General features: G+C 42.0%; 1 protein-coding gene across 6 annotated transcripts in view; it reads left to right on the forward strand.

Annotated features, from left to right (window-relative positions):
- Nucleotides 1-20,878, forward strand: part of ehmt2 (euchromatic histone-lysine N-methyltransferase 2) — a 58,393-nt gene extending 37,515 nt beyond the window's left edge. For 4 of the 6 annotated variants that reach the window (XM_084313240.1, XM_084313242.1, XM_084313241.1 and 1 more), the window contains 12 exons: nucleotides 1,119-1,241; nucleotides 3,069-3,170; nucleotides 4,951-5,055; nucleotides 5,262-5,416; nucleotides 8,252-8,419; nucleotides 9,165-9,309; nucleotides 12,569-12,646; nucleotides 14,291-14,406; nucleotides 15,714-15,800; nucleotides 16,251-16,329; nucleotides 16,999-17,174; nucleotides 18,750-20,878. In XM_084313240.1, coding sequence (XP_084169366.1) covers nucleotides 1,119-1,241; nucleotides 3,069-3,170; nucleotides 4,951-5,055; nucleotides 5,262-5,416; nucleotides 8,252-8,419; nucleotides 9,165-9,309; nucleotides 12,569-12,646; nucleotides 14,291-14,406; nucleotides 15,714-15,800; nucleotides 16,251-16,329; nucleotides 16,999-17,174; nucleotides 18,750-18,930 — 1,515 coding nt within the window. In that variant the 3' untranslated portion in view covers nucleotides 18,931-20,878. Of the gene's footprint in view, nucleotides 1-1,118; nucleotides 1,242-3,068; nucleotides 3,171-4,950; nucleotides 5,056-5,261; nucleotides 5,417-8,251; nucleotides 8,420-9,164; nucleotides 9,310-12,568; nucleotides 12,647-14,290; nucleotides 14,407-15,713; nucleotides 15,803-16,250; nucleotides 16,330-16,998; nucleotides 17,175-18,749 lie in introns of those variants that run through there. The other 2 variants (XR_014619606.1, XM_084313244.1) reach the window with 2 other exon arrangements.
- Nucleotides 20,879-24,484: the final 3,606 nt, after the last annotated feature.

Here is a 24,484-nt window from a genome sequence, read left to right on the forward strand (position 1 = left end):
GGACAGTGGGCGCTGACTTCAGTATTATATTAGCTTTTCAGGCGGCTAATAGCTAGAAAAACTCTTTCAGGCAATTCCAAAGACCACGGATACACTCGCATGATCTATCTTTCATGATGTTAACCTCTCAAGCCCGATTGGCCGGTACCGTCATTGATGTCATATTTTCTTTTTCAAATGTAGCTAAGAGTAAAGACCCTAACCCTATCAAAATGGCAGTCAAAGCACTACGCACTATTTTCAGCACTACGTTTGTTTCCCAGTGATTTTAAGTGTTATTAGCGGAATTTCATGAAACTAAACTACCCAGCTGCAGCCGCTTGACGTGAAAAATAAAAAATATATTTTTTTTTAATCCACTTTTCTCTTTATTTCTATTTTTCTCCCATCCCGATTTCATATAGCCAATTCTCCCCTCCCCTGTCTTGAATGTTGCTAGACTATGCCTCCCACTGGTCGGTCGTAGGGATGATGGAAGCCTTGCATCACGTGTCCCCTCCGGTACACGAGGAGGCAGCCTGTTGCATCTTTTCACCAGACAGCGCGGACTCTCAGTGGCGAGGAGTAACGCGTGGCCCCGATACTTCCTGTCTCTGCTGTACAGGCGTCACCCAACCGACCTGTAGGAGTCGCTGTCCACAACGTCCAACCCATCGACTTTTCACCCGCTACCTCTGCCAATTGAGATAGTATGACGACTGGCCCAAGCCGGAGGCAACACTGACTCGGGAAGTCGAGACCGGAGTCTCTTGCATTGGTGACCCGCTACGCCACCCAGCCGCCTTCATGAAAAAAAAAATATTGACGCGAAAATCGTGATTATATCTCACGGGTCGAACAAACCTCAATGTTATTGCCATAACATACAATGTATATTGTTTCTTTACCTTTCTGTGAAAGTCTAGACATTTTTTTATTGGTTATTTCCTCAAGAAAACACACCACTTATAACTCTATAATCAATTCAATATGTTCAATATCTAGTCATAATTAGTCTGTGCTGAATTTGTCCGTAACATTCTTTAGAACTCTTTTTCTCTAGTCTCTCTCTCTTAGTAGTGTTTTGCACGAGAGTTAACCAAAAGATTGCATTTTGACATGTTTTGGGTACTTTTCAGGCAGGCGCTAAAGTGGACGCTCAAGACAAGGCCCAGAGGACCCCTCTTTTAGATGCCATCGTCAACAACCACGTGGAGGTGGCTCGCTACCTGGTCCAGAGCGGCGCCTCAGTTTATCATACTGTGAGTGTCTGTGAGACAAATATGTTCAGATGTAATAATTATATATCCATATAAGACATGAAGTATTATGTTCAAATTCCATTACAAGATTAGAATTGTATTATAGTATTTGAAGAAATTACTCTTGTCAGTGGAGGATGATTTGCTGCAGTACATATTGTATATTATATAATTGTAATTCATGAAGATACATGTATTGGGGATGGGCAGGAGTAATGTTTCCCCAGATTTAGTACTCATGAATTACTCGAATTAATCTATTTTTAGAATGCAGCTTAAATCAGTAATAACACGATATTACGCAGAAACACACACACTTTTTATTATGTCTGTCTCCGCGGACATAACAATGCACCTGATGCTTAATGCGTTGTCAAAACAGTCAGTTACCATTTGTAATAATGACCTCCACTGTCTGCAGCAGGCCTCTCCACTCATGGAACGGCATGTCCATATCAATAGTCTATGAACGCTACACAAAGTGGGCTACATGTTGATGGTTGAATTTTGGAATGCATAAACACAAACCGCTGTTTTTATGTTTTGGATAACGCTAAGCTAATAAACCTTTAGTGGTAATGTGTGTACTATCCATACTCCACAGCTTACAGCTTCCTGCAACAAACTCACACCTTGCGGCATTTCAGAGCGAGATTTCTGTTTCATTGGCACAAACAGGCACTTTTGGTGGTAACCAAAAATATATAAAATCTTTTTTTTTTTTTTTTTATTGCAGTTTTTTCAAGCACCCTCAAAAACCACTCGAGTTCAGTTGAAATGGCGAGTACTCGAGTAGTGGATTACTCATGCCAATCCCTAATATGTATGTCTGGTCTTGAAGGAGTGTTGCACTTCTCGTATCACCAAATCTTAAAGTGACTTAACATGTTTTGTCCTCAGCGACATCTTAAGTGCATCTACACTTAAGCAACGCCCACTGCTGCCCCTGTTGTCTGTTGTCAACACCACCCTTCCTCCCGGTTGACCGGCTCCCGGTTTGTAGTTTGTTTGTACCTCAGAAGTATGATGTTTAAACTATGCCCCCAAAATTAGTGGAAGTGATTAGGGGAGCCCGACAACCAGGAGCAACAGCAGCGTTGCCGTTGGACAGCAGACCCAGCAGTGGTCGCTAGCTTACTTGTAGAAACACTAAGATGGAGGTAAGACTGCTGAAAAACAAAGGTCTACAAAAGTGAAACGCCACGTTAAGACGCTATCAGTGACGTTGAAATGAAAATGAGAGCTGGGAGGTCTAGCGAATATGAAGGTATTAGATTCAAATGTATTGTCATTATACAGCACAAGAACACTACAATGAAAATAAGTTTGGCATCCAACCAGAGTGCAAATGTAGCAGTAAAGTGCAATATACAATGTAAATATAATATAAATATAAACTGGGTACAAAATATACAAATGAGTACTACTGAGTGTAGTGCTAATCAGATGTATGTACAGAGTTGTAGTATAATATGTACAGTGATACAGGTATAAGGACAGTATGGTCGTAGTCATAATAATGGTCAGCAGCGTAACTAGTAAGAGTAGGATATGTACAGATATAGATCCATGCATGTATGCAAGTATGTGTTTTTACTATACCAATGTCTACAATATATATATATATATATATATATATATATATATATATAAAACATCCAGCATTCAAAAAGAAAATGGACAATTTTGAATGAAATGGCACCTTTACAGTTGCATTACAAGTACATTGTAATTTGTCCCGTCAAATTTGATGTTATACCATCAAAACAATTATACATTACATTATACACCCCTTTACCTACTACTGTCTCTCTTCTCTGACCCCAGGAGGATGATGGTTATACGGGCCTCCACCATGCTGCCAAGCTGGGGAATCTGGAGATAGTCAACATGCTGCTGGAGACGGGTCAGGTTGATATAAACGCCCAGGTAAGATTTGATTATTGATATTATTATTTTAAATCAACAAATGTATCTAACAAAATAAACTGATTTTATTTTATTTATTATTATTATTATTATTTTATTATTATTATTATTATTATTATTATTATTATTATTATTATTATTATTATTATTATTATTATTATTATTATTATTATTATTATTATTATTATTATCTACTATCAAACAAATAAAATCTGTATCAGCCCCAGGACCAAAACTTTATGGCTGGACGGTATGGTCTAAAATTTATATGACGGTATAATTTGAAGCATAGACGGTAACGGTATATATCACGGTATATTAATTTATCTTAAAATGTCTATATAAATGCTTCTGAAGGGGTAAAACACTGGCAGCTATTACTGTACTCTTGTATTACTAGGACATATTTCACATAGTACAGAGGTATTTTAAGAACATTTATTGTGCAAAACTGCAATAGAAAAATGCAAAACCTTTTCTGAAGTTACTTCCATCTCTAAAAAACACCTTTTTCATGAAATACAATAAAATCAAGCGGCACAAAGTGAAAATAAAAACTACTGCAGGACAGGAGGTTTCTTTCCCTCAAACAACTCAAACACAATAAAACTCCAACATAACTTAACTTTAGTGTACATGTTTGACAACGTAGAGAGAGAGTGTGATGTAATAGGTTTGAGTTTGAGGTTTGAGCGTCCTAAGTTGCCGTAGTTGATGATGTCACACCAGGATGTCATTGTCAACACACAGAGTTGGAAACGAGAGCAGCCCGATGGATAAAGCGATATAAAGAAACGAATAGCCAATAAATGTGAAGTTATCTTTGAACCTCTGTTGTCAAGCCTCGTTAATATAACGTTAGCCCGTTGCTGCGCTAAACCAAGTCTCCTCTCAGCCTCCTTAGCCAAATTGAAAGGCCCAAACTATATGGCAAGGTCCGTGAGCAAGTGGAGAAAAACTCAGTACAATTAAACACTAGCAACGACAACTGCAAACGTTGAGTGAATCGTCAAGTAACGTTAACGTCATTGCTACTGCTGTGACTAGCTGCTCTAGTCTACCGGTCACAAGGTATGAAGGTATAGTCAAAATCCATACCGTAGCGCAAATTCATACTGTTTATACCGTATACCGTTTATACCGTCCACCCCTAAGAGAAAGTCTTAATCTGGAACCCAGGCATCGTTAAAACATATTCTGCCAGCTTGCTACTATCTGTGTTGTAGCCACGGCTAAATCCCCAAATCATGGGACACTGAAATAGTAATATAAAAATAGGGAAACAATGTCCAGGCACGCACTCCAGGTTTTTCCAAATTTATTGGCAGCCTGAAATCATATCATGACGTTTTGGTGTGAACACACCTTCTTCAGAATGGCTTGCCAATAAATTTGGAAAAACCTGGAGTGCGTGCCTGGACATTGTTTCCCTATTTTTATGTATGATATCAGAGGTTACAGCACCCAGTGTCAAGTCTAGTGAGGTGAGCGTGTTCTACTACTTTTCTTACACTGAAATAGTAACCCACTGATACTAATGATCATCAATATGGGATATAGTGTTAGTTCAATATATATTCTGCAGAGGCGTTACTCTAAAAGTAGCTAAATAGTATGAGTTTTATGACCATTTTCACAGACATAAATTCATTAAAGTGAACTTTGTAAATTCGTAAGTTTCAAGTTCTAGACTAGGCCGAATCATATCGGTGTGCCAAGGAAAGACTGGGGTGGCGGGGTACTGGGGTCTAATTGTTTTCCGTGGTGTCCCCTGTCCCAGGACACTGGTGGCTGGACGCCCATCATCTGGGCCGCGGAGCACAAACACTTAGAGATCATCAGAGCATTGCTGAACAGAGGAGCTGATGTTACCATCAAGGACAAGGTCAGTTACCCCAAAGTTCCATGTTGAAATATTGGTAACTTCCTTTTAATTCTGTCATTGCTTGAAAGATCTCAAATCTGGATTGGAATTATGATAAAAAAAGATACAAAAAAGTCTTCCACGTGACTCGATACTTCTTATCCATCTAATATCCCTTCATCTCTCCTCTCTCTCCCCTCTTTTCTCTCCTTCTCTTCTCTCTCTAGGAGATGAATGTGTGTATCCACTGGGCGTCGTTTGCAGGGTGTGCAAATATAGCTGAGCTGGTGTTGAACGCCGGCTGCTCCCTCGCCTCAGTGAATGTGCACGGAGACACGCCCCTTCACATCGCCGCCAGAGAGGGCTTCCAAGAGTGTGTCACGTGAGTGGTTCCTTCAACGTGTCAAGGGTCATGTGATGTCACATGATGCACCGTGACTCTGCAGTCCGTTTTGGGTTTTGGTTTAATTCAATTCATCCAAAATAGTTGCAGTTATTCAAAATAGGTGAGCTTTTGGTCCATAGATTAATTTCTCATCACTCGTATTGATTTGAACTGGTCATTTGATCGACGTCTCTGTCAATACTCTTCGCGCACACTCTCATATTCTACTGTATTTCCTAGATCTCTGTGTTCTGGCACCCCTGCTCCAGTGCTTTACATGTCTGTTTATATCGTTTTCTCCCAACACCTGAGCTGGATATGTCACAAAATTTTACTTGGTTTAATGTGGTCGGATAAGAAAGACCTTTTCGTTGTCAACAGTACCATATGGCGATGAATATGGCGGAAATATAGAAAAAACGGATGATCCGCTGTGGCGACCCCTGACGGGAAAAGCCGAAAGAAAAAGAAGAAGAAGATTTATATAGCGATTCTCAATGACCCGAAGTCGCTGACAGTAGTTATAGTAAAAACAAAGAAACAAAAAAGGAACATGAGACCATGGGGGAAACAGGGGGAAAACAGCATGAGATAACACACAAAAAAGACTGAGCGACAGGAACAGACATCAATCGGTTGGAGGGGGGGGTTATGGGTGGGGGGGGGGGGGGGGGGGGGGGGGGGTTGAAGGCAAGGGACTGCATATAACTGATATATGGCTGTGGCGAGGACAAAGGTTCCCGGTGAGATTCTGGCTCCTCCTGACATCACATCGAAGTGTCCTCGAGCAAGTACACTTAACAAGCACATAGTTTATTATTATTATTATATATTTTTTTATAACTTTATTTTTGAACTGCATAGTTAATTTTTTACCCAGGGACAGTGCACATTAACACATTGAGTGCCACGGACGCTTTTTGTCGTTAGTTCATGCCGACCTTTGAGTGCCCCTGACGCTATATAGCGTTTGTTTGCCTTTTTTTTTTTATTGGCGATTTGAATTCATATTTCATCAATCGAGCCTCGGGTTAGTGCTGCAGAGTCTCTCTGAGCTCAATTGGGAAGATACCGCCCCCTATCGTCTCTCCCTGTGTAACTGCACCCCATTACTTTAGACTGATGCAGAGGGAGTGGTCAGTTTGCTCATTTAACTTTTCCGTCAAGCCAACTGAAGAGACCAAGTGATCGCCGGCCATCAGAACAGCGTGGATTATGTATTTACAGTACCAACACTGTAATCAATAAGCGTGATCGATATTTGGAATGGCGATCAGGAATTGGAATAATCTTTTTGGATAACATCTGATCTCAGGTAAGGAATTTATTTTACCAGTCTTAGGATAATCAGAGCTATTTTCACATAGATATAAGCTTTTGCCCTATGCATGTGTGTGTGTGTGCGGTGATTCCTGATGAGGAAATGAGAGAATCGATTTTTCAGCCCGCCTCTATAGCGTGCATAAGTACACATATACTATCTATAATCTAGCGTTTATTTGAAAACGATTCATAAATAGGTCGAAAAATGACGTTTTTGTGTATGCTAGAATATTCCAGTAAATGCCGCTTATCACGGAATCTATATATTTTCCTTGAAAACAAGGGCTTTTCAAAGCGCTATAAAACAGAAATGAACCGATAAAAAAACAATCCGTTTCGACAATGTTGACTGCAAACAAGTCATTGATAAACGACAGGCAGATTAGACACATAATAATTTAAGAGAGAGATTATGCGTTCACAACGCTATCATTGAAGTGGGTGCTGGCATTCAACAGGGTTTCCAATGTTAATGGCTGGCACTCAAACTGTTAATCAACATCTTCAGTTTCCACATCAATGTAAATGTGCCAGAATTAGCTAATGAGCTAGTTTTCATCTGTAGTCCCTGCCTAACATGCATGTATTTATGGTGTGGGAGGAAACTGGAGTACCCAGAGGAAACCCACGCAAACACAGGGAGAACATGCAAACTCCACACAGAAAGGCCCCCTGCTGGGGTTCGAACCCAGGACCTTCTTGCTGTGAGGCAGCAGTGCTAACCACTGTGCCACCATGCCGCCCTAACTGCTCCGACGAGCTGGTTGGCGCCTCGCTAGGGATGCAACGATCCCACTTTTTCAGTCCCGATACCGATACCTGGCTTTGGGTATCGGTCGATACCGAGTACCAATCCGATACCATTATCTGAAATAATAAAAAATAATCTAACTAACCTTACTGTCATGCACTGTCTAATATACTAACCAACACTTTGATGAACATTGTTACTCAGCTGATAGAGTTGTACCCTTCCTGATGACTTGTCATACAGAACTTGTCGCTTTGGATAAAAGCGTCAGCTAAATGACTAAATGTGAATACCCATTGTTCAATTAATAAACTGTATGCCTCACTGACTGTGTGGAAGAGACTGGGATCATTCTTTTGTGCAAGGCAACATCAGGCTTGACCTAAAACATTACTTTCCTAACTTGGTGAAACTAAATGTAACAAATTAACACAGATATAAATGTACTGAATTGTTATTTATTATTTTATTTATTATTATATTATAAAAAAATTACAAATAAACGATATATATATATTTTTTCAATACCCGATCCAGCTATTTTAGTGATATCGGGGCCGATATCCGATATCAATATCGGATCAGTGCATCACTACACCTCGCCATGGCTGCCAGACTCTACAAAAGATCTACATGAATGCGGTCCATTCACCATTCATATGACTTGCATATGTGCTTCACTGTGTGCCTCTGCTCAGTGTAGTAGTGTCTGGGCGACACACGCTGACGGCCCCTTTATGCCACCACCCGATACACAGGCTGTTCCTCTCCAGAGGGGCCGACGTCGACGTCATGAACAGAGAGGGAGACACGCCCCTCACCCTGGCGCGAGCCGACACACCGGTCTGGGTGGCGCTCCAGATCAACAGGAAGCTGCGTCGGGGACTGGCCAATCGCATGCTTCGGACAGAGAGAATCATCTGCAGGTCGGTATATACACCACGTATGCTGCGGTGACATGCTTCTAGGGATGGGAATGACCAGAGGCCTCACGATACGATATTATCACGATACTTAAGTCAAGATACGATGGTATTGTGATTGAAAATATATTGCGATATGCTGAGTATTGCAATATTAATATTGCGATATATTGCGATTTATAAAAAAATTTCAACTGCAAAGTAACACTTTGTCAACATGTTTTATCTAATAAAATAAAGTTTTCAGTCTGTTCATCTCAACACTAATCATGTAGCTGACAAACTGAACTGTTTGTATTAGTCATATTCCAACTTAACTGAATGTGTGTGTGTGTGTGTGTGTGTGGACTACTGTACTATTACAGGTATTGAAATGAACAATGCAACTTGTTATACACATTTAATTTTTTTCCATAATAAAATATCGATACTTGCCGTCCTTGTATCGATACAGTATCGCCACGCAAAGTATCACGATACTATACTGTATCGATATTTTCCCCCCACCACTACATGCTTCCCCAACCAGACCTTTGTGTTCACGCTTCTTCCGGTCTGTATGTTTTAGATGTGAAGCACCTCATATAGACTGGCAATGTCACCTACTCACGCTGTCACTCACACGTTCAGTCATTCACTCACGGTTAGCCACTCTGCCCCTAGTGGTGGCTCACGGGCATAGTACCTTCCCCCCCCCCTCTTGTTTTTGGACTGAACATTCTGGAACCCTCTCCCCCTGCTCTCCCAGTGATGTAGCGCAGGGCTACGAGAACGTGCCCATCCCCTGTGTGAACGCGGTGGACGACGAGGGCTGCTCCTCAGACTACAAGTACGTGTCGGAGAACTGCGAGACCTCTGCCATGAACATAGACCGCAACATCACACACCTCCAGGTAAAACACACACCCGTCTCTGTCGGTCGGTCTGTCGCCTGCTCTGCCCCTCTTCTCACACACTGGCCGTGTCTGGAAAGTCCTCAGTACCGACACAATCAGACAGAAGCTACTACATTTTACATTTTGTAATTTAGTTCTGTACGACAAGTCAGCAGGAAGGGTACAACTCTTACAGCCGAGTAACAATGTTCATCAAACAGTGCTGGAACTTGGGTGCTGCAGTGTCTTCATTTCAGATATTTATTGAAGAAGTGTGTTTTTAGTCGACGGTTTTCGGCTGTCCTAACTGTGGTTGGAAGTTCGTTACACCATGCGAGGACCGAGAATAGGCGGCTTCTCTTTGATGACTCTCCCAGAGCTCCCTACTGCCCTCAGTACCGACACAATCAGACAGAAGCTACTAACCCTACTGCCCTCAGTACCGACACAATCAGACAGAAGCTACTAACCCTACTACCCTCAGTAATGACAGTCAGACAGAAGCTACTAACCCTACTACCCTCAGTAATGACAGTCAGACAGAAGCTACTAACCATACTACCCTCAGTAATGACAGTCATACAGAAGCTACTAACCGTACTACCCTCAGTAACGACACAATCAGACAGAAGCTACTAACCCTACTACCCTCAGTAATGACAGTCAGACAGAAGCTACTAACCGTACTACCCACACTCTTTGCTTTTAGTTGCTTTTAGAAACTACTGTGCAGTAGGGAAGTTCTGTTTTTATCACGCCTGTGTCATGGAAAAATATCATGTTTTTGATGTCAACGGTAGCAATATGCAACATCTAACTTCATTGGTTGTTGCATCATTTGTGATGAACAGACAAAAGTAAACAGTTAATCTACTTGTTAATACATTGTTCAAGTGGCCACTTCCATGATTGTTTTTGTTGTAGAGTTCGTCAGTGAAGTCATGCCATTTATTGTCATTTTTGGGAGTCAAATATGAATCCACTCCCTGAAAGAAACCATGCTAATCATACTCACTCACTAGAACCCGTAAGTGTAGACATCCGGCAATTCTAAGGGTACTGCAGGGGTCAAAGTTTAAACTACCGAATCTCCATACTAAAAAGACAGTACTTCTGGGCTTTTCAGACATGGCATCTCTCTCTTTCTCTCTCTCTTGCTCTCTCTCTGTGACTCATTCACAGTAGTAGACACTGATATATTGTAGAGCTGTGAATCTTCACTGGCCTCACGATTCGATTATGATGCAGCTCAATAATATATTACATCCTCAATTTTACAAGCAGTCAGATAAATTAACTTTTATTTAGAAAGTTCTTAAATCAGAATGTCAAAATAAATGTCTTTACTAGTGTTGCATGATACAGATACTAGAAAGGTATCTCGATACCCAGCTGTTAAAAACGGTTCAATACTCTTTTTATTAATATTAGTATCAATACTTTTAGAATAGCCTGATGCTGTATTTTCTATGAGTGGATGCATGACCAGAGCACTAGCTTTAATAATACAATAAATAATAATATATTTCATTTGTAGGGCGCTTTATAGTTGTGGAACAAATCCCAAAGCGCTACATTGTAAAATAACATAAAAGAGAGTAAAAGAAAACATTTATTTTAATAATCGATTATGTTCTGTCACTGCATTGATGCTGAATCGTCCACGTCCGCATCACGATGCATCTTAAGTGGTCCGCACACGGCGGGCGATTTTTGCCAGGCGACAGATTTTTTTTAAGCGAGGCGACCGACAGAATTCTATCGCCTCCATTGTTATGAATGAGACAACCCACACTGCAGGAGATTTTGAAGCGACGGTCGCGCATCAATTTCTGTCGCCTGGCAAAAAATCGCCTCGATCCTATTTTTTGAGGCGACGGCAGGCAACACAGGAAGGACAATGAGGAAATTACATGACTTCTACAGTAGAAGTAGTACAGAAGTTCTACTGGTGTATCATTTGTACACCATTAATGTATCAATACATTCATTGATCAATAACCTATGTATTATTACCATGCTACTTATGTTAATTATTATTAACAGGAACAATTTAAATAAATAACGTTAGTTGGAGAAGCTATAGTGGCCGCTTGTCATTAACTAATAAATTAACAATGCGCCACGATGCACCTACTAGTGTTTTTATACTCGGGTAACAAAAGAAGTTGTGGGACCGTGTTGACAGAGTTTAATGTCCAGGCTGCAGCTGATGTAGTTTATAAGGTTTATTGTCCAAAGAAATGATGGTTGAGAACAGAACAGTTAGCGTCTTCAGTGAAAAAACATCCTCTCTCAGCAGGTGCATAATACTTGTCCAATTGGTGCCTAGTGAACGTATTGTAGCGATCAGGCATGCAGTAATGTCAGGAAGAATGAGGAGAGGTTGTATTCGTATATGGTGGTTTAATTCCAGCTCAATATGGGTTTTACAGGTTAATATTCCCTCGTAATGCACAACACAGCTACCTGCTAATACGCTCGCTTCACGACAACCTAACATCCGGTCCGTCCTCCTATATCTCCCTCCGGGGGGAAACAAGTAACCACACCCCCAGCTAGACAGAGCGACACATATAGCTTAATATACCTGAACGGTCGGCTCTGGTGTGGGGGGCCAGGCGATTGTCGTTGAGCGACAGACGATCGCATCGCCAGGCGACGTCGATCGCTCGCCGTGTGCGGACCACTTAGAATCGATACATTTGGGTGCGGCTGGGTAGCGCAGTGGAGAATGCACTCGCCTACCACCACAGAGACTGGGATCGAATCCAGCTGTCAGCGGTACCTCCGGTTTGGTCAGTCGTCCCTACTAACACAATTGGCAGTGTTAGCGGGTGGGAAGCCGGCGGGGTATGTGTCCTGGTCGTTTTAAACTGCGCTTCCTAGAAGTTCCTACTGGTCGGCCTGTTCAGCAGGGAGGGGATCGGGGGGAAATAGCATGAACCTCCACACGCGTTACGTTTTCCCAGTGAAACTCCTCGCTGTCGGTGAAAAGAAGCGGCTGGCTGACTCCACATGTATCGGAGGAGGCGTGTGGTAGTTCTACACCCTCCCTAGGCCGACAGTGGGACAATGCGCGCAACGACCAGGAAGGGAATTGGCATAACGACTAAATTTGGATGGGAACAAAAGTACATAAAAAGTGAGAACAAAATTTATTTAAAAAAATATATATATATTGTCTGTCGTGTGATATAATGACTCATACACAATAGTAGAGACTATGATATATTGTCTGTTGTGTGATAAAAATCCATTTACTAACTTCCCTCAGCACTGCAGCTGCACAGACGACTGCTCTTCCAGTAACTGTCTGTGTGGACAGCTCAGCATCCGCTGTTGGTATGACAAGGTAAATGAAAGAGTTGTTTTCCAAGCCACATTATGTTAGTAAACTGATGGTTTTTAGAATTTCCTCCAGAAATCAGATTTTTAGCCCAGGCTACTAAGAAAGTGAAGTTATAGCCCAAAAGTCTCAATTACCTTTTACTGAAGTCACAATTACCTTTTGCTGAAGTCTCAATTACCTTAATTACTAGAGTCTCAATTATCTTGAGGTCTGCCCCTCTTAGTAAATTGAGTCAACTAATCAGTTGTTAGGGTTTCAGTCAACTAATATTTTTTGTCAATTATTTGTTTTTTATGCATCTTTTTATTCATGCTGGATGAGTTACTCATCATTAGTAATTACTGGACAATTATAAGCACATCACAATAATAATTCATAAATACGACATGACTGTAGAGGGATGACTGCGTTCATCCACAGAAGGACAGTAAATGAGGGAAACACAATTGACCTATCTCAAACACTGCCCTTTTTTATCTCGATCCTCCTATCACAACTGTCGCACAGTTTGTCTGAGGGAAGCAATGGTTGTCATTGGAGGATGAAGAAAACGGCATGGTTTGAGATCAAATTTGACAGATTTGTTGATTAAACCAACTAATAATTGATCTTAACACATTCTGCGCCACGCAGTATGCCCATCTTATACCACTCTCTGCCAGTGCTGTAACCCTATGGAGTGGCTCACCTTTTTTGCAGGGCTATAACTTTTAAAATATTATTGCTATATCGACATTACTATGGCCCATTCAACATCGGTTATCTATCGTTCCAGATGTGGGAACGTTATATTTTTCCATTGATACATTGTCGTGTTAGTACCGTCGTGATTAATATAAGTATGTTTTTAGAGTGTATAGCAGTAATTCCTAGAACGCGCGTTATAGGCCCCGGCGCGTATTATACATAATCGATTGGCGTTTCGTTCCTATACACGCTATATTAAAAAATTCAAATGCATATGATCGCTATACATTATGCTCCATCATGCATGAAGAAAAAGGGGGGGGGGGTCGTTTATGATTCCTTGATTGTCACTAACGGCTTTCTTTAGTACGACACCATACGTTGATTGGATAGATTGCAATGAAATAAATGGACAATCGAGCTGGAATTAACGTTGGATTTCTCTTACCTGTGGCCAATGCGTCTGGAGAAAAATAATTCAAATTATTTGACGTCGATCTGCTAGATCCATTTTCCGTTTGTATGACGCAATAAACGGCGAAAGCATATTGATTCTTGCGTCTCGAAAGCGATCAAATGCACTCGAGTGTTTGGCTTGATCCACGTAACAAGATATCTCTGCCGGAGGATTTTCCCCGATGCACAGAGTGCCACATCCGGTTTAGAGTGGAGTGCAACTCGCCCGAAATCCACCAGGCGGCGGTATTGAGGCGTTGAAATATCAGACGGGGTCCAGCTGGCTCCCGGAGCCTTCCTGGATGAATTATGAATGCCAATAGCGAATAAAGGAAATAACTATCATAAAAACAAGTAAACTCGTTGTTGGCGTTATTCGATTGGCGGGCAATAACAAGTAAACTCGTTTTTGGCGCAAGATGTGTTAAGATGGTATGACCACTAGTGGACTAAGGATGCCTCCACTCCAGCCCTACTTACCATTTGTGTTACTTCTGTCACCAGGACCAGAGGTTGTTGCAGGAATTCAACAAGATTGAACCTCCCCTCATATTTGAATGTAACCTGGCGTGTGGCTGCTACCGGACATGCAAGAACAGAGTTGTGCAGGCGGGCATCAAGTAAGAAGTACAATATCTATTACAACCTACTGAAGGCACTGCTGTCGAAATATGCTTAACCCTTTCACTACCACACTACAGAAGGTTAACCTTTCACTACCACACTACAGACGGTTAACCGGTAGTGAAAGGGTTAACTGTCTGTAGTGTCAAGTCAAGAGTTTTATTTGTCACGGCATACAAGTATACAGTGAAATGCGGGGGGTCTTGCCCGCAACGATTGTGCATAATACAATAATAATAATAATAATATAATAAGACTCCAATAGAACGACATTGTGCAATAATACAAGTAATCAAAGTAGGGCATATCGGTATATGTACATGAGTTTTTACAGAGCATGGTAAGACATGCTAGGTCCTGTGATAGTGCAATACACTGTTAGCTACGGATGAGGCACTGGGTCTTTATGTACACTATTATACAATCTCAAGTTATACTATACTATTTTTAAAGTGACCTTTCCTTTTGTGAAGTGACCATAAGTGTGAGCGTGTGCAGCATGAGTGTGTGTGTGCTCATGTTAAAGTGGCTGCTAGTGTGTGAGTGTGTACAGTGTGTGTGTTGTGTGTGTGCTCATGTGTGCTTGTGTGTGGAGAGTTCAGTGTTCAAGGCTCTGATGGCCTGGGGGAAGAAGCTGAGCCGAAGTCTCTCTGTCCTAGTTACTGGTGTTCGCAGGCGTTTGCCTGACCGCAGCAGCTTGAACAGGCTGTTGTTGGGGTGGTGAGGGTCTTTCATTATTCTGCAGGCTCTGGATTTGCACCTCTTGTTATATAGGACCTGCAGGGGTGGTAGTGCAATACCCGTAGTACGCTCGGCTGAGCGTACCACTCTCTGTAGGGCCTTCTTGTCCTGTGCCGTGCTGTTTCCATACCAGGCAGTGATGTTTCCAGTCAAGATGCTCTCTACAGCTCCGGAGTAGAAGGACTGGAGTATCTTCGCCGATACTCTGAACTTCCTTAACTGTCTCAGGTGGTAGAGGCGCTGCTTCGCCTTTTTTACGACTGAGTGTGGTAGTGAAATGGTTAACCTTCTGTAGTGTGGTTGTGAAAGGGTTAACCCTTTGTCGTGTGGCAGTGAAAGGGTTAACCTTCTGTATTGTCGCAGTGAAATGGTTAACAATTTGGTAGTGTGGCAGCGAAAGGGTTAGTCCAAATCGCAGCATTGACAGATGGGCCATGTCTTTCATAATAAATGTTAAAAAAAAAAATCGATAGACCTATACTCTTAACCACCAGGTATCGATTTGCTTCTTGCAGTTTTTTTTCAAATACTTTTATATACTTTTCTCTCTTCTGCCCTACAGAGTCCGTCTCCAGCTGTACAGAACAGAGAAGATGGGTTGGGGCGTACGGGCCCTACAGGACATTCCCCAAGGCAGCTTTATCTGCGAGTGTGTGTCTATATGTGTCTATATGTCTGTACATCTGTCTGCATGTCTGTCTCATCTTGCTGCTTATTAAAGGAAGGTGTCGCACTGTCGCCACAAACAATTTATATGTAATTTAGTAGCACCTTGGGGTGAATATGGATGTGTCAGTAGAGCTGACTGGGAATAGCAACACTGCTCGTATTCACAACATACAAATTATATTATCAATCCCAGGCCAATTCTTTTTAAACTGAAAATGGTTTGAGGATGGCTCTGTTTTGGCTGCCGGCTGACTACGTGCAGAGTTGCTGTTGCCAATAAGTAATACTGACACGTTTGCTCCAAAGGCTCTACTAAATTAAGTATTTTGTTTTGAGGGGTTTCCTTTCTGTTATCTTTTGATATAATTTATATTTTTACAGTTATATTTGACAGTCGTTTGTGAAGTCTGAGTTCCCTCTCTCTCTGCAGATATGTAGGAGAGCTAATCTCTGACGCAGAAGCGGATGTCAGAGAAGACGACTCCTACCTCTTTGACCTGGACAACAAGGTGAACTCTTACGCTTCTCCTCTCAATAATTTCTCAATTTCTCAAGCCATAGACGGATTAAAGAATCAAGAATCAAGAGGTTTATTTGTCACATACATACCAGGGCATACAGTGAAATGCGGGTGGTCATGCCTGCATCGATTGTGCAATAATACAATAATAAAATAGACAGAAAAAAAACAGGTAAGACATAAGATCTGCATGATAAAAATAGACATGCTAAATTCCTGAGAAGGCACTGGTTCCTATGTACAATACAATATACAATTTTAACTCTGTCATTATGTTATGCTTACTATATCTATTCTAAACTATACTATACAAGAACCACATCTGTTCTTTCCTTAAAGTGACTTTTATATTCCTCATTCCTTTCAAGTGACTTTTCCATTTAGTTTAAAGTGACATTTTGTTTAAAGTGATTGTTTAGAGCGGTGGCAGCATGTGTGTGTGTGTGTCCTCATGTGTACTTGTGAGTGGAGAGTTCAGTGTTCACTGTTCAGTGTAAAACCCGTCAGGATGAGGAATTAACACAAATATAGGTATTACATAAGTTATGATGGCTGCTAGAACAGGCTACCACTAGGGTATCGACATCTTGAAAGAATACTGAGCACCAGCGAGACACTGTGCTCTTGTCTAACCACCCGGCTCTTTCTCTGCCTCAAGGACGGGGAAGTGTACTGTATAGACGCCCGTTACTACGGTAACATCAGCCGGTTCATCAACCACCTGTGTGACCCCAACCTCATCCCTGTGCGTGTATTCATGCTGCACCAGGACCTGCGGTTCCCCCGCATCGCCTTCTTCAGCTCCCGGGACATCTTCACGGGACAGGAGCTAGGGTGAGTTGGCGCCTCGATGAAGCTTTCCTTTCCCCCGGACCTTCTATGTATATTTTCTTGCGAGTGCACTCTTTGTACGGAGATCAGCCCCGCCGGTTCCACTAATGTTAGTTCCTGTCTCCACCCCCATTTAACGGGGCCGCGTTTTTGTTACAGTAGCATGCGTGACCACAGTGGCCGTTTCTGTCAGACAGTCGGACACAACACATTGGCAGCTGACATTGGCAGCATGGGGGTTTAAAATCGGGCCGCTTCCTTGGTTGTTTTGTAGAGTATATCGGTGAAGTCACGCCCATTTCTTGTAAAGTATAAAGTATAATAAGTAAAGTATAAATCTACTTTTTTAAAGAAACCATGCTAAGCATACTCAATAAACCCTTGAAAGTCGGTAGACATCCGGCAATCTTAACTCATTCAGCGTCAATCACGAGAAAAGTCGGGTTTTAATCGTTATTTCTTTTATTAGCTATATCCATACATTTTTCATCCATCCAGCCTGATGTTATCATTGGGAATGGGTCTGAGCTCGCAAAGGGCAAATACCACCGCCTACGCCATCCAGCCGGTATTGCACTCCATTTGAAACAATGTAGTTTGTTTTCTGGGACGAGCTGAGCCGTGCGGGCGGGGTTTAAATACTCCGGCAGGACGAGCTTTTACAACGATACATCTACGAGGCTGCCCCCCCCTCGTTCATATGCAATGCCGGACAACGTGGGACAAACCTCCGCGACCAGTATTTGGAATGGCGATCAGATAATTGGATTATTTTTTTTGCATTACATCAGAGACAAGGTAAGAACACTATATATCAAATCTTGCATTGATCTGATTTTTTTTTCTCCCGCGATCGAAGCTGTCTGTGTGGACTGTTGTGCTGTTTCCCGTTGGTGGCATTCTTGCATGAGGAAGGATATAGGAATAACGATAATCTAGCGTTGATTTCAGGAAGATTCCATAATCAGGCGAAAAATGACAACGTGATAAGTGGATTTCACTAAAGGGCTATTAGCGCGTCTTTTCCTGGGATTACTAAGAATCACCCAAACTATAATCATATTCAAAACGGTATAAAACGGAAATGTACAGATGAAAAAACAATCTGTTTTTTGCATGTTGACCAGAAGCAACTCACTGACAATCGACGGTGTTATTAGATCCATAGCTATAATATAAAATATATTTTAAGCACTCGCAAGTTTCGCAGTCTCCCCATTGACTTACAGCGATGGCGTTCTACCCAGAAGGTAGACAGCGACCCCTGGCGCTGAATGAGTTAAGGGTACTGAAGGGGTACCCAAAAGATTCCTATTCAAGCATCATAAATTTAAGATTTACTGAACCTCCGTACTGGAATGACTGTTCTCCTAGGCTTTTTGAGACCCGGCAAGTGAAGTTGACTTTCTAACCCTGAATCTTGTCAGTATTAGTGCCATGCTTTACCCATAGAAGACCATATTTGCATTATTCCTTCCTTTCTCCGCTCCCTCCTTCCTTACGGTATGCATAGAACTACATTACTTCAGTGGACTATGACTGTATGCTCAGTATGTTATTATTTCTTTGTTTCATCAGGTTTGACTACGGAGATCGCTTCTGGGACATCAAGAGCAAATATTTTACCTGTCAGTGTGGATCAGAGAAATGCAAACACTCGGCTGAGGCCATCGCCTTGGAGCAGAGCAGGCTGGCTCGGCTGGAAGCTTGTCCAGAATCAGGAACTGAACTTGGAATGACCATGATGGGAAACTCCTAGGCCTCACCATCAGGCCTGTGGCAGTGACCTCATTGGTTCCACATGGACTATGTCACTCTAGAGTTTGTGTAGTCGTGGTTTTTATTACAGCATACCTGCCTTACACTGGGGCTTCATGGGGTACGTACGTGGTGAGACACAGAAGCAGGTCGGAGCACATAGGGGATTTTCTTTTTTTTTTACCAGCTACACCTGTTGCATGCAAGCAGCGTTGTTGTAGAGCAACAGGCATACACTTTTCAATGGTAATTTCATATTTTGTCAGAGCTTATCAACATCTGTCTGAGCTTATCCTAGTTTTCAATATCCTAACAATGATACCATCTCTTGGGTTTGCATCCATTTTCAAAGCTCGGTTGTATAAGGATGTATAGTTTTCATTGTGGATACAGGGGCTTGGCTCCATATTATGAAGAAAAATTATGACGTGCATAATGTGTTGCCTGGTACAATGAAGCCGGGAGCGTTTTCATTTAATGAATTTAAAGGTGCTGTAAGTGATATTGGCATTTTGGCTAATTTCCTGTAAAACTTAGTTGCAGATCAAATATGAATTAAGATCTGGTCTTTCTTCCAGCATGGCCTGTGACATAGCCACCATTGTTTTGTACATGCCAATGGAAGAGACAACAGTTGCTATGTGTTGATATGAGAAATATATCAACAAAAACATAATTTATTACTGGATATTGTAAACGAGTCCAATGTTTTGCTTACTCTACCACTGCACAGAAATTAGGCATTTTCTTTTGAAAGTGGTTCCCAGTTTTTACAGGCAGCCGTACAGGGATAAAGAACTACATAAACATTCCGTGCAAGGTCTTTATTACATATCCTATTTCTCACCTAAATGTTAGTATTTTTAGTGAACCGTTTAGGTGGAAAAAGAGAATGTTTACGAGTGCAAGATACCCTATACCACACAGCAGTTGTCGCGCCTTGCTCACAAAATTCAGATCAAACTGTCAAAACTGTAATTCAAAACGATGCGAATATGAATTAAAGATCCAGCAATTGCATGTCCTATTTCTCGCCTAAAATGTTGTCCGAACCATATTTAGTGAACCGTTGAAGTGGAAAAATAAGGTTTACGAGCAAGCTGTCATGTTTTTCCTGCTAATCACATCCCACTTTGTGGAGTTCTCTCCTGATTGGATAATGTGGGAATGGGATCCCAAAAGATAGATTTTCTGCTTACTGCAGAGCGGAGGGACCGGGAGACCCATGTTACTCACCAAACACCACCAAACTATCAGTGATGGCTGTCGGAATATAGAGCTACTTAACACTTATTTTGACAAAAAAATACATAGCACTTACAGCACCTTTTTTTAAATATGTTTTTTTAATACTGTTTTGAATGCATTTCTATGTAGTTTTAACTAGGTTGTCATGCGTAGAGGAAAAATAGACCACTCGCGCATAATTAGAGATCAGCCGCTGGAAGCTTTCATGACCGGTGTAGCTACTTCCATCCATTGTAATGGAAGTATTCTCTTAACTTCACTCTATAAGTAGATGTGTCGCACCGCGAACATGCTCCATGTAGCTTCGGCCTTACACCTTTCCAGATTGTGGTATATGAATAGCTTAGGGGTGGGGGTCCTATAGTATGCTTCTAAGATCCTTCATACAGTATGTTTACTGTAAAATAATGCTCTTTCGCAACGTGACATGAGTGAAGTTGTGCACTGTAGAGAGTGTGCTATGGAACAGCGGTTGTATTCCTCCACGGACGTGCCGCGCACGGGAGTACATTTCAACTCCATAATGGTAAACTACAAGACGATGCAAGTGTCTATAATGGACCTGAGGGTAGCGTTCATATCAACTATGTCAGTCTTGTTTGTTTTTAGGTTTTTTTTGTTTTTGTTTGTCCTTTTTATACCTTTTTCTTTTGGTGGATTTATGTGTAGCATGTTCAGTTTAATAAATTTGTTAACGAGTTGATCTTTGGCCCCAGTGATTCTTGAATGGATGAATTGAATGGTATTACAGATCAGAATTTCATACTTGGATCTGGTAAACGTCATGGAACCACCGATTCCCTAAAGCTCAGCTTCTCCCATACTACAGTATCAGTTGTAACTATGCAAGTTCAAGTTTGCTTTTATTTGTCACGTATAAAGTACATTACAGTGAAATGCTTGGTTCTGTATGAGCCCCTGAGAATGTGCCTCATACAGTAAAAATAAAAGAAAAAGAGGAATAAAGTCCCAACACTACAATATACAACTAAAATACAATGTACAATGAAGTAAAAATACAGGCAATGAGGTACAAAAATGCAAACTTAAAAAAAATGCTAATTGACTATGCCCCTCTGTCCCATTTAATAGTGCATGCCCTATTCTGTTCCATTTACCGTACTTTTCGGACTATAAGCCGCGGCTTTTCCCCCCATTTTTCGACCCTGCGGCTTATATAACGGTGCGGCTTATATGTGACTCGACGTGACCAAACCCGAAAATGTAAAAATCTAAATATTGCTTTTTTGACTGCATTGAAATGTTATTTATCTGTTCCCTTATTTGCTAAACTTAATACAACTTGTAAATGAGTTAATTCTTGTTATTTGTGCGACAGTATTGTGTCCCAATGCTAATTACATATGGTAATTAAACATTAAAACACCTGCGGCTTATAGTCCAGTGCGGCTTATATATGTACACATCATTCAATTTAGCTGCTGCGGCTTATAGTCAGGTGCGGCTTATAGTGCGAAAAGTACGGTAACTCATTGGACGCCAGAGATCGCTGTGGGCGTATGGCCGTGTGTGCCAGCGCTGTAATGAAATGGGGGTACATGCCGGTGTTTGTAGTACTAAAACTATATTAAATATTATAGCTATGGATCTAATAATATAGTCGATTGTCATTGAGTTTCTTCCGGTCAATATGCAAAAAACATAATTTTTTCATCAATACATTCCCGATTTATACCGTGGTGAATATGAGTATAGTTTTAGAGTGATCCTGTGTAATCCCAGGAAACTCCGCCAAACAGCGTTTTACTGCATTTCACTATAAATCGTGCCATTCCTCGCCTGCACATTTGTACTCATCCTTCCCAAAGGAAATCGTGTGCTGTATCCAGGTCTTTGGTCTCCATCACTGGCTGGAAAAAGAGAGAGAGAGAGAGAGAAGAGTGGGAGGGAAAGAAAACACTAAGTGCAGACGTTTGAGCTGGGCTCCTAGCTACAGCATGTTCAAATTTGTACTCATCCTTCCCAAAGGAAATCTTGTGCTGTATCCAGGTCTTTGGTCTCCCATCACGGGCTGGAAAAAGATAGAGAGAGAAGAGTGGGAGAGAAAGAAAACACTAAGTGCAGACGTTTGAGCTGGGCTCTAGCCCCTTTCGTGACTGCGATGCAAGCCAGGGGCTTTAATACGCAGTCACTTATTCGACCGTAGTAGCCAGGTTAATGTGCACCATCAAGCACTGCTTAAAAGCGAGCAGTGGGTCCAAAATATATCAGATATAAATTTCAAAGGTACCCACCGTTGCATTAGGGTTTCACACACACGCGGCGGGTTTGAAAGCTCGGCGTTGCTAATAAACATTTTAAATAATTTTTATAAACTGGTCAACTGCATTATTTCCGGCGTTGGGTGCATGATGCGCATGCAGTGTGATCACAGCGCAGGCGCACCAGGCAGCCAAATATGGAAATACAGCAGTTTTGAGCAGTGTTGACCAGTTTATAAAAAATATTTTTAAATGTTTATTAGCAACGGCGAGCTTTCAAACCCCGCCGCGTGTGTGTGTGAAACCCTAATGCAACGGTGAGTACCTTTGACATTTATATCTGATATATTTTGGACCCACCGCTCGCTTTTAAGCAGTGCTTGATGGTGCACATTAACCTGGCTACTACGGTCGAATAAGTGACTGCGTATTAAAGCCCCTGGCTTGCATCGCAGTCACGAAAGGGGCTAAGCTGGGCTCCTACCTACAGCATGTTCAAATTTGTACTCATCCTTCCCAAAGGAAATCTTGTGCTGTATCCAGGTCTTTGGTCTCCATCACGGGCTGGAAAAAGAGAGAGAGAGAAGAGTGGGAGGGAAAGAAAACACTAAGTGCAGACGTTTGAGCTGGGCTCCTAGCTACAGCATGTTCAAATTTGTACTCATCCTTCCCAAAGGAAATCTTGTATTGTATCCAGGTCTTTGGTCTCCATCAAGTCAAGTCAAGAGTTTTATTTGTCACGGCATACAAGTATACAGTGAAATGCAGGGTTTTTTGCCTGCAACGATTGTGCATAATACAATAATAAGAATCTGATAGGATGAGAATGCGACATTTGTGCAATAATACAAGTAATAAGAGTAAGACATCAGGTATATGTACATGAGTTTTACAAAAGCATGGTAAGACATGCTAGGTCATGTGATAGTGCAATACACTGTTAGCTACGGATGAGGCACTGGGTCTTATGTACACTGCTATACAATGCTATACTATACAATCTCTAGTTATACTATGCGTCCTTATGCTAGCTTGCTATCCATCTATTTACTATACAAGAACCACTCCCGTTCTTGTTTTTAAAGTGACCTTTCATTGTGTAAAGTGACCATAAGTGTGAGCGTGTGCAGCATGTGTGTGTGTGTGTTCATGTTAAAGTGGCTGCTAGTGTGTGAGCGTGTACAGTGTCTGTGTTGTGTGTGTGCTCATGTGTGCTTGTGTGTGGAGAGTTCAGTGTTCAAGACTCTGATGGCCTGGGGGAAGAAGCTGAGCCGAAGTCTCTCTGTCCTAGTTGCTGGTGTTCGCAGGCGTTTGCCTGACCGCAGCAGCTTGAACAGGCTGTTGTTGGGGTGGTGAGGGTCTTTCATTATTCTGCAGGCTCTGGATTTGCACCTCTTGTTATATAGGACCTGCAGGGGTGGTAGTGCAATACCCGTAGTACGCTCAGCTGAGCATACCACTCTCTCTGTAGGGCCTTCTTGTCCTGTGCCGTGCTGTTTCCATACCAGGCAGTGATGTTCCTCTGAGATATGGACACCCAGGTACTTGAAGCTGCTCACCCTGTCCACGGTAGCCCCGTTTATCCTCAGTGGTGTGTGTGTCCCCTGCTGTGTTCTCCTAAAATCCACAATCAGCTCCTTGGTTTTACCAATGTTCAGGAGCAGGCTGTTGTCCTGGCACCAGCGTTCCAGTACCTCAACCTCCTCCCGGTAGGCCTTCTCCTAGTTGTCAGAGATCAGCCCCACCACCACTGTGTCGTCCGCAACAACAGCCTGTTCCAGCTGCTGCGGTCAGGCAAACGCCTGCGAACACCAGCAACTAGGACAGAGAGACTTCGGCTCAGCTTCTTCCCCCAGGCCATCAGAGTCTTGAACACTGAACTCTCCACACACAAGCACACATGAGCACACACACAACACACACACTGTACACGCTCGCACACTAGCAGCCACTTTAACATGAGCAAGCACACACTCATGCTGCACACGCCCACACTTATGGCCACAAAGGAAAGGTCACTTTAAAAATAGTATAGCAACAGTAACTGTGTATTGCACTACCAAAGGACCTAGCATGTCCTCCATG

This window comes from Notolepis coatsorum, assembly GCF_963971535.1.
Source record: "Notolepis coatsorum genome assembly, chromosome: 4".
Classification (NCBI taxonomy): domain Eukaryota; kingdom Metazoa; phylum Chordata; class Actinopteri; order Aulopiformes; family Paralepididae; genus Notolepis; species Notolepis coatsorum.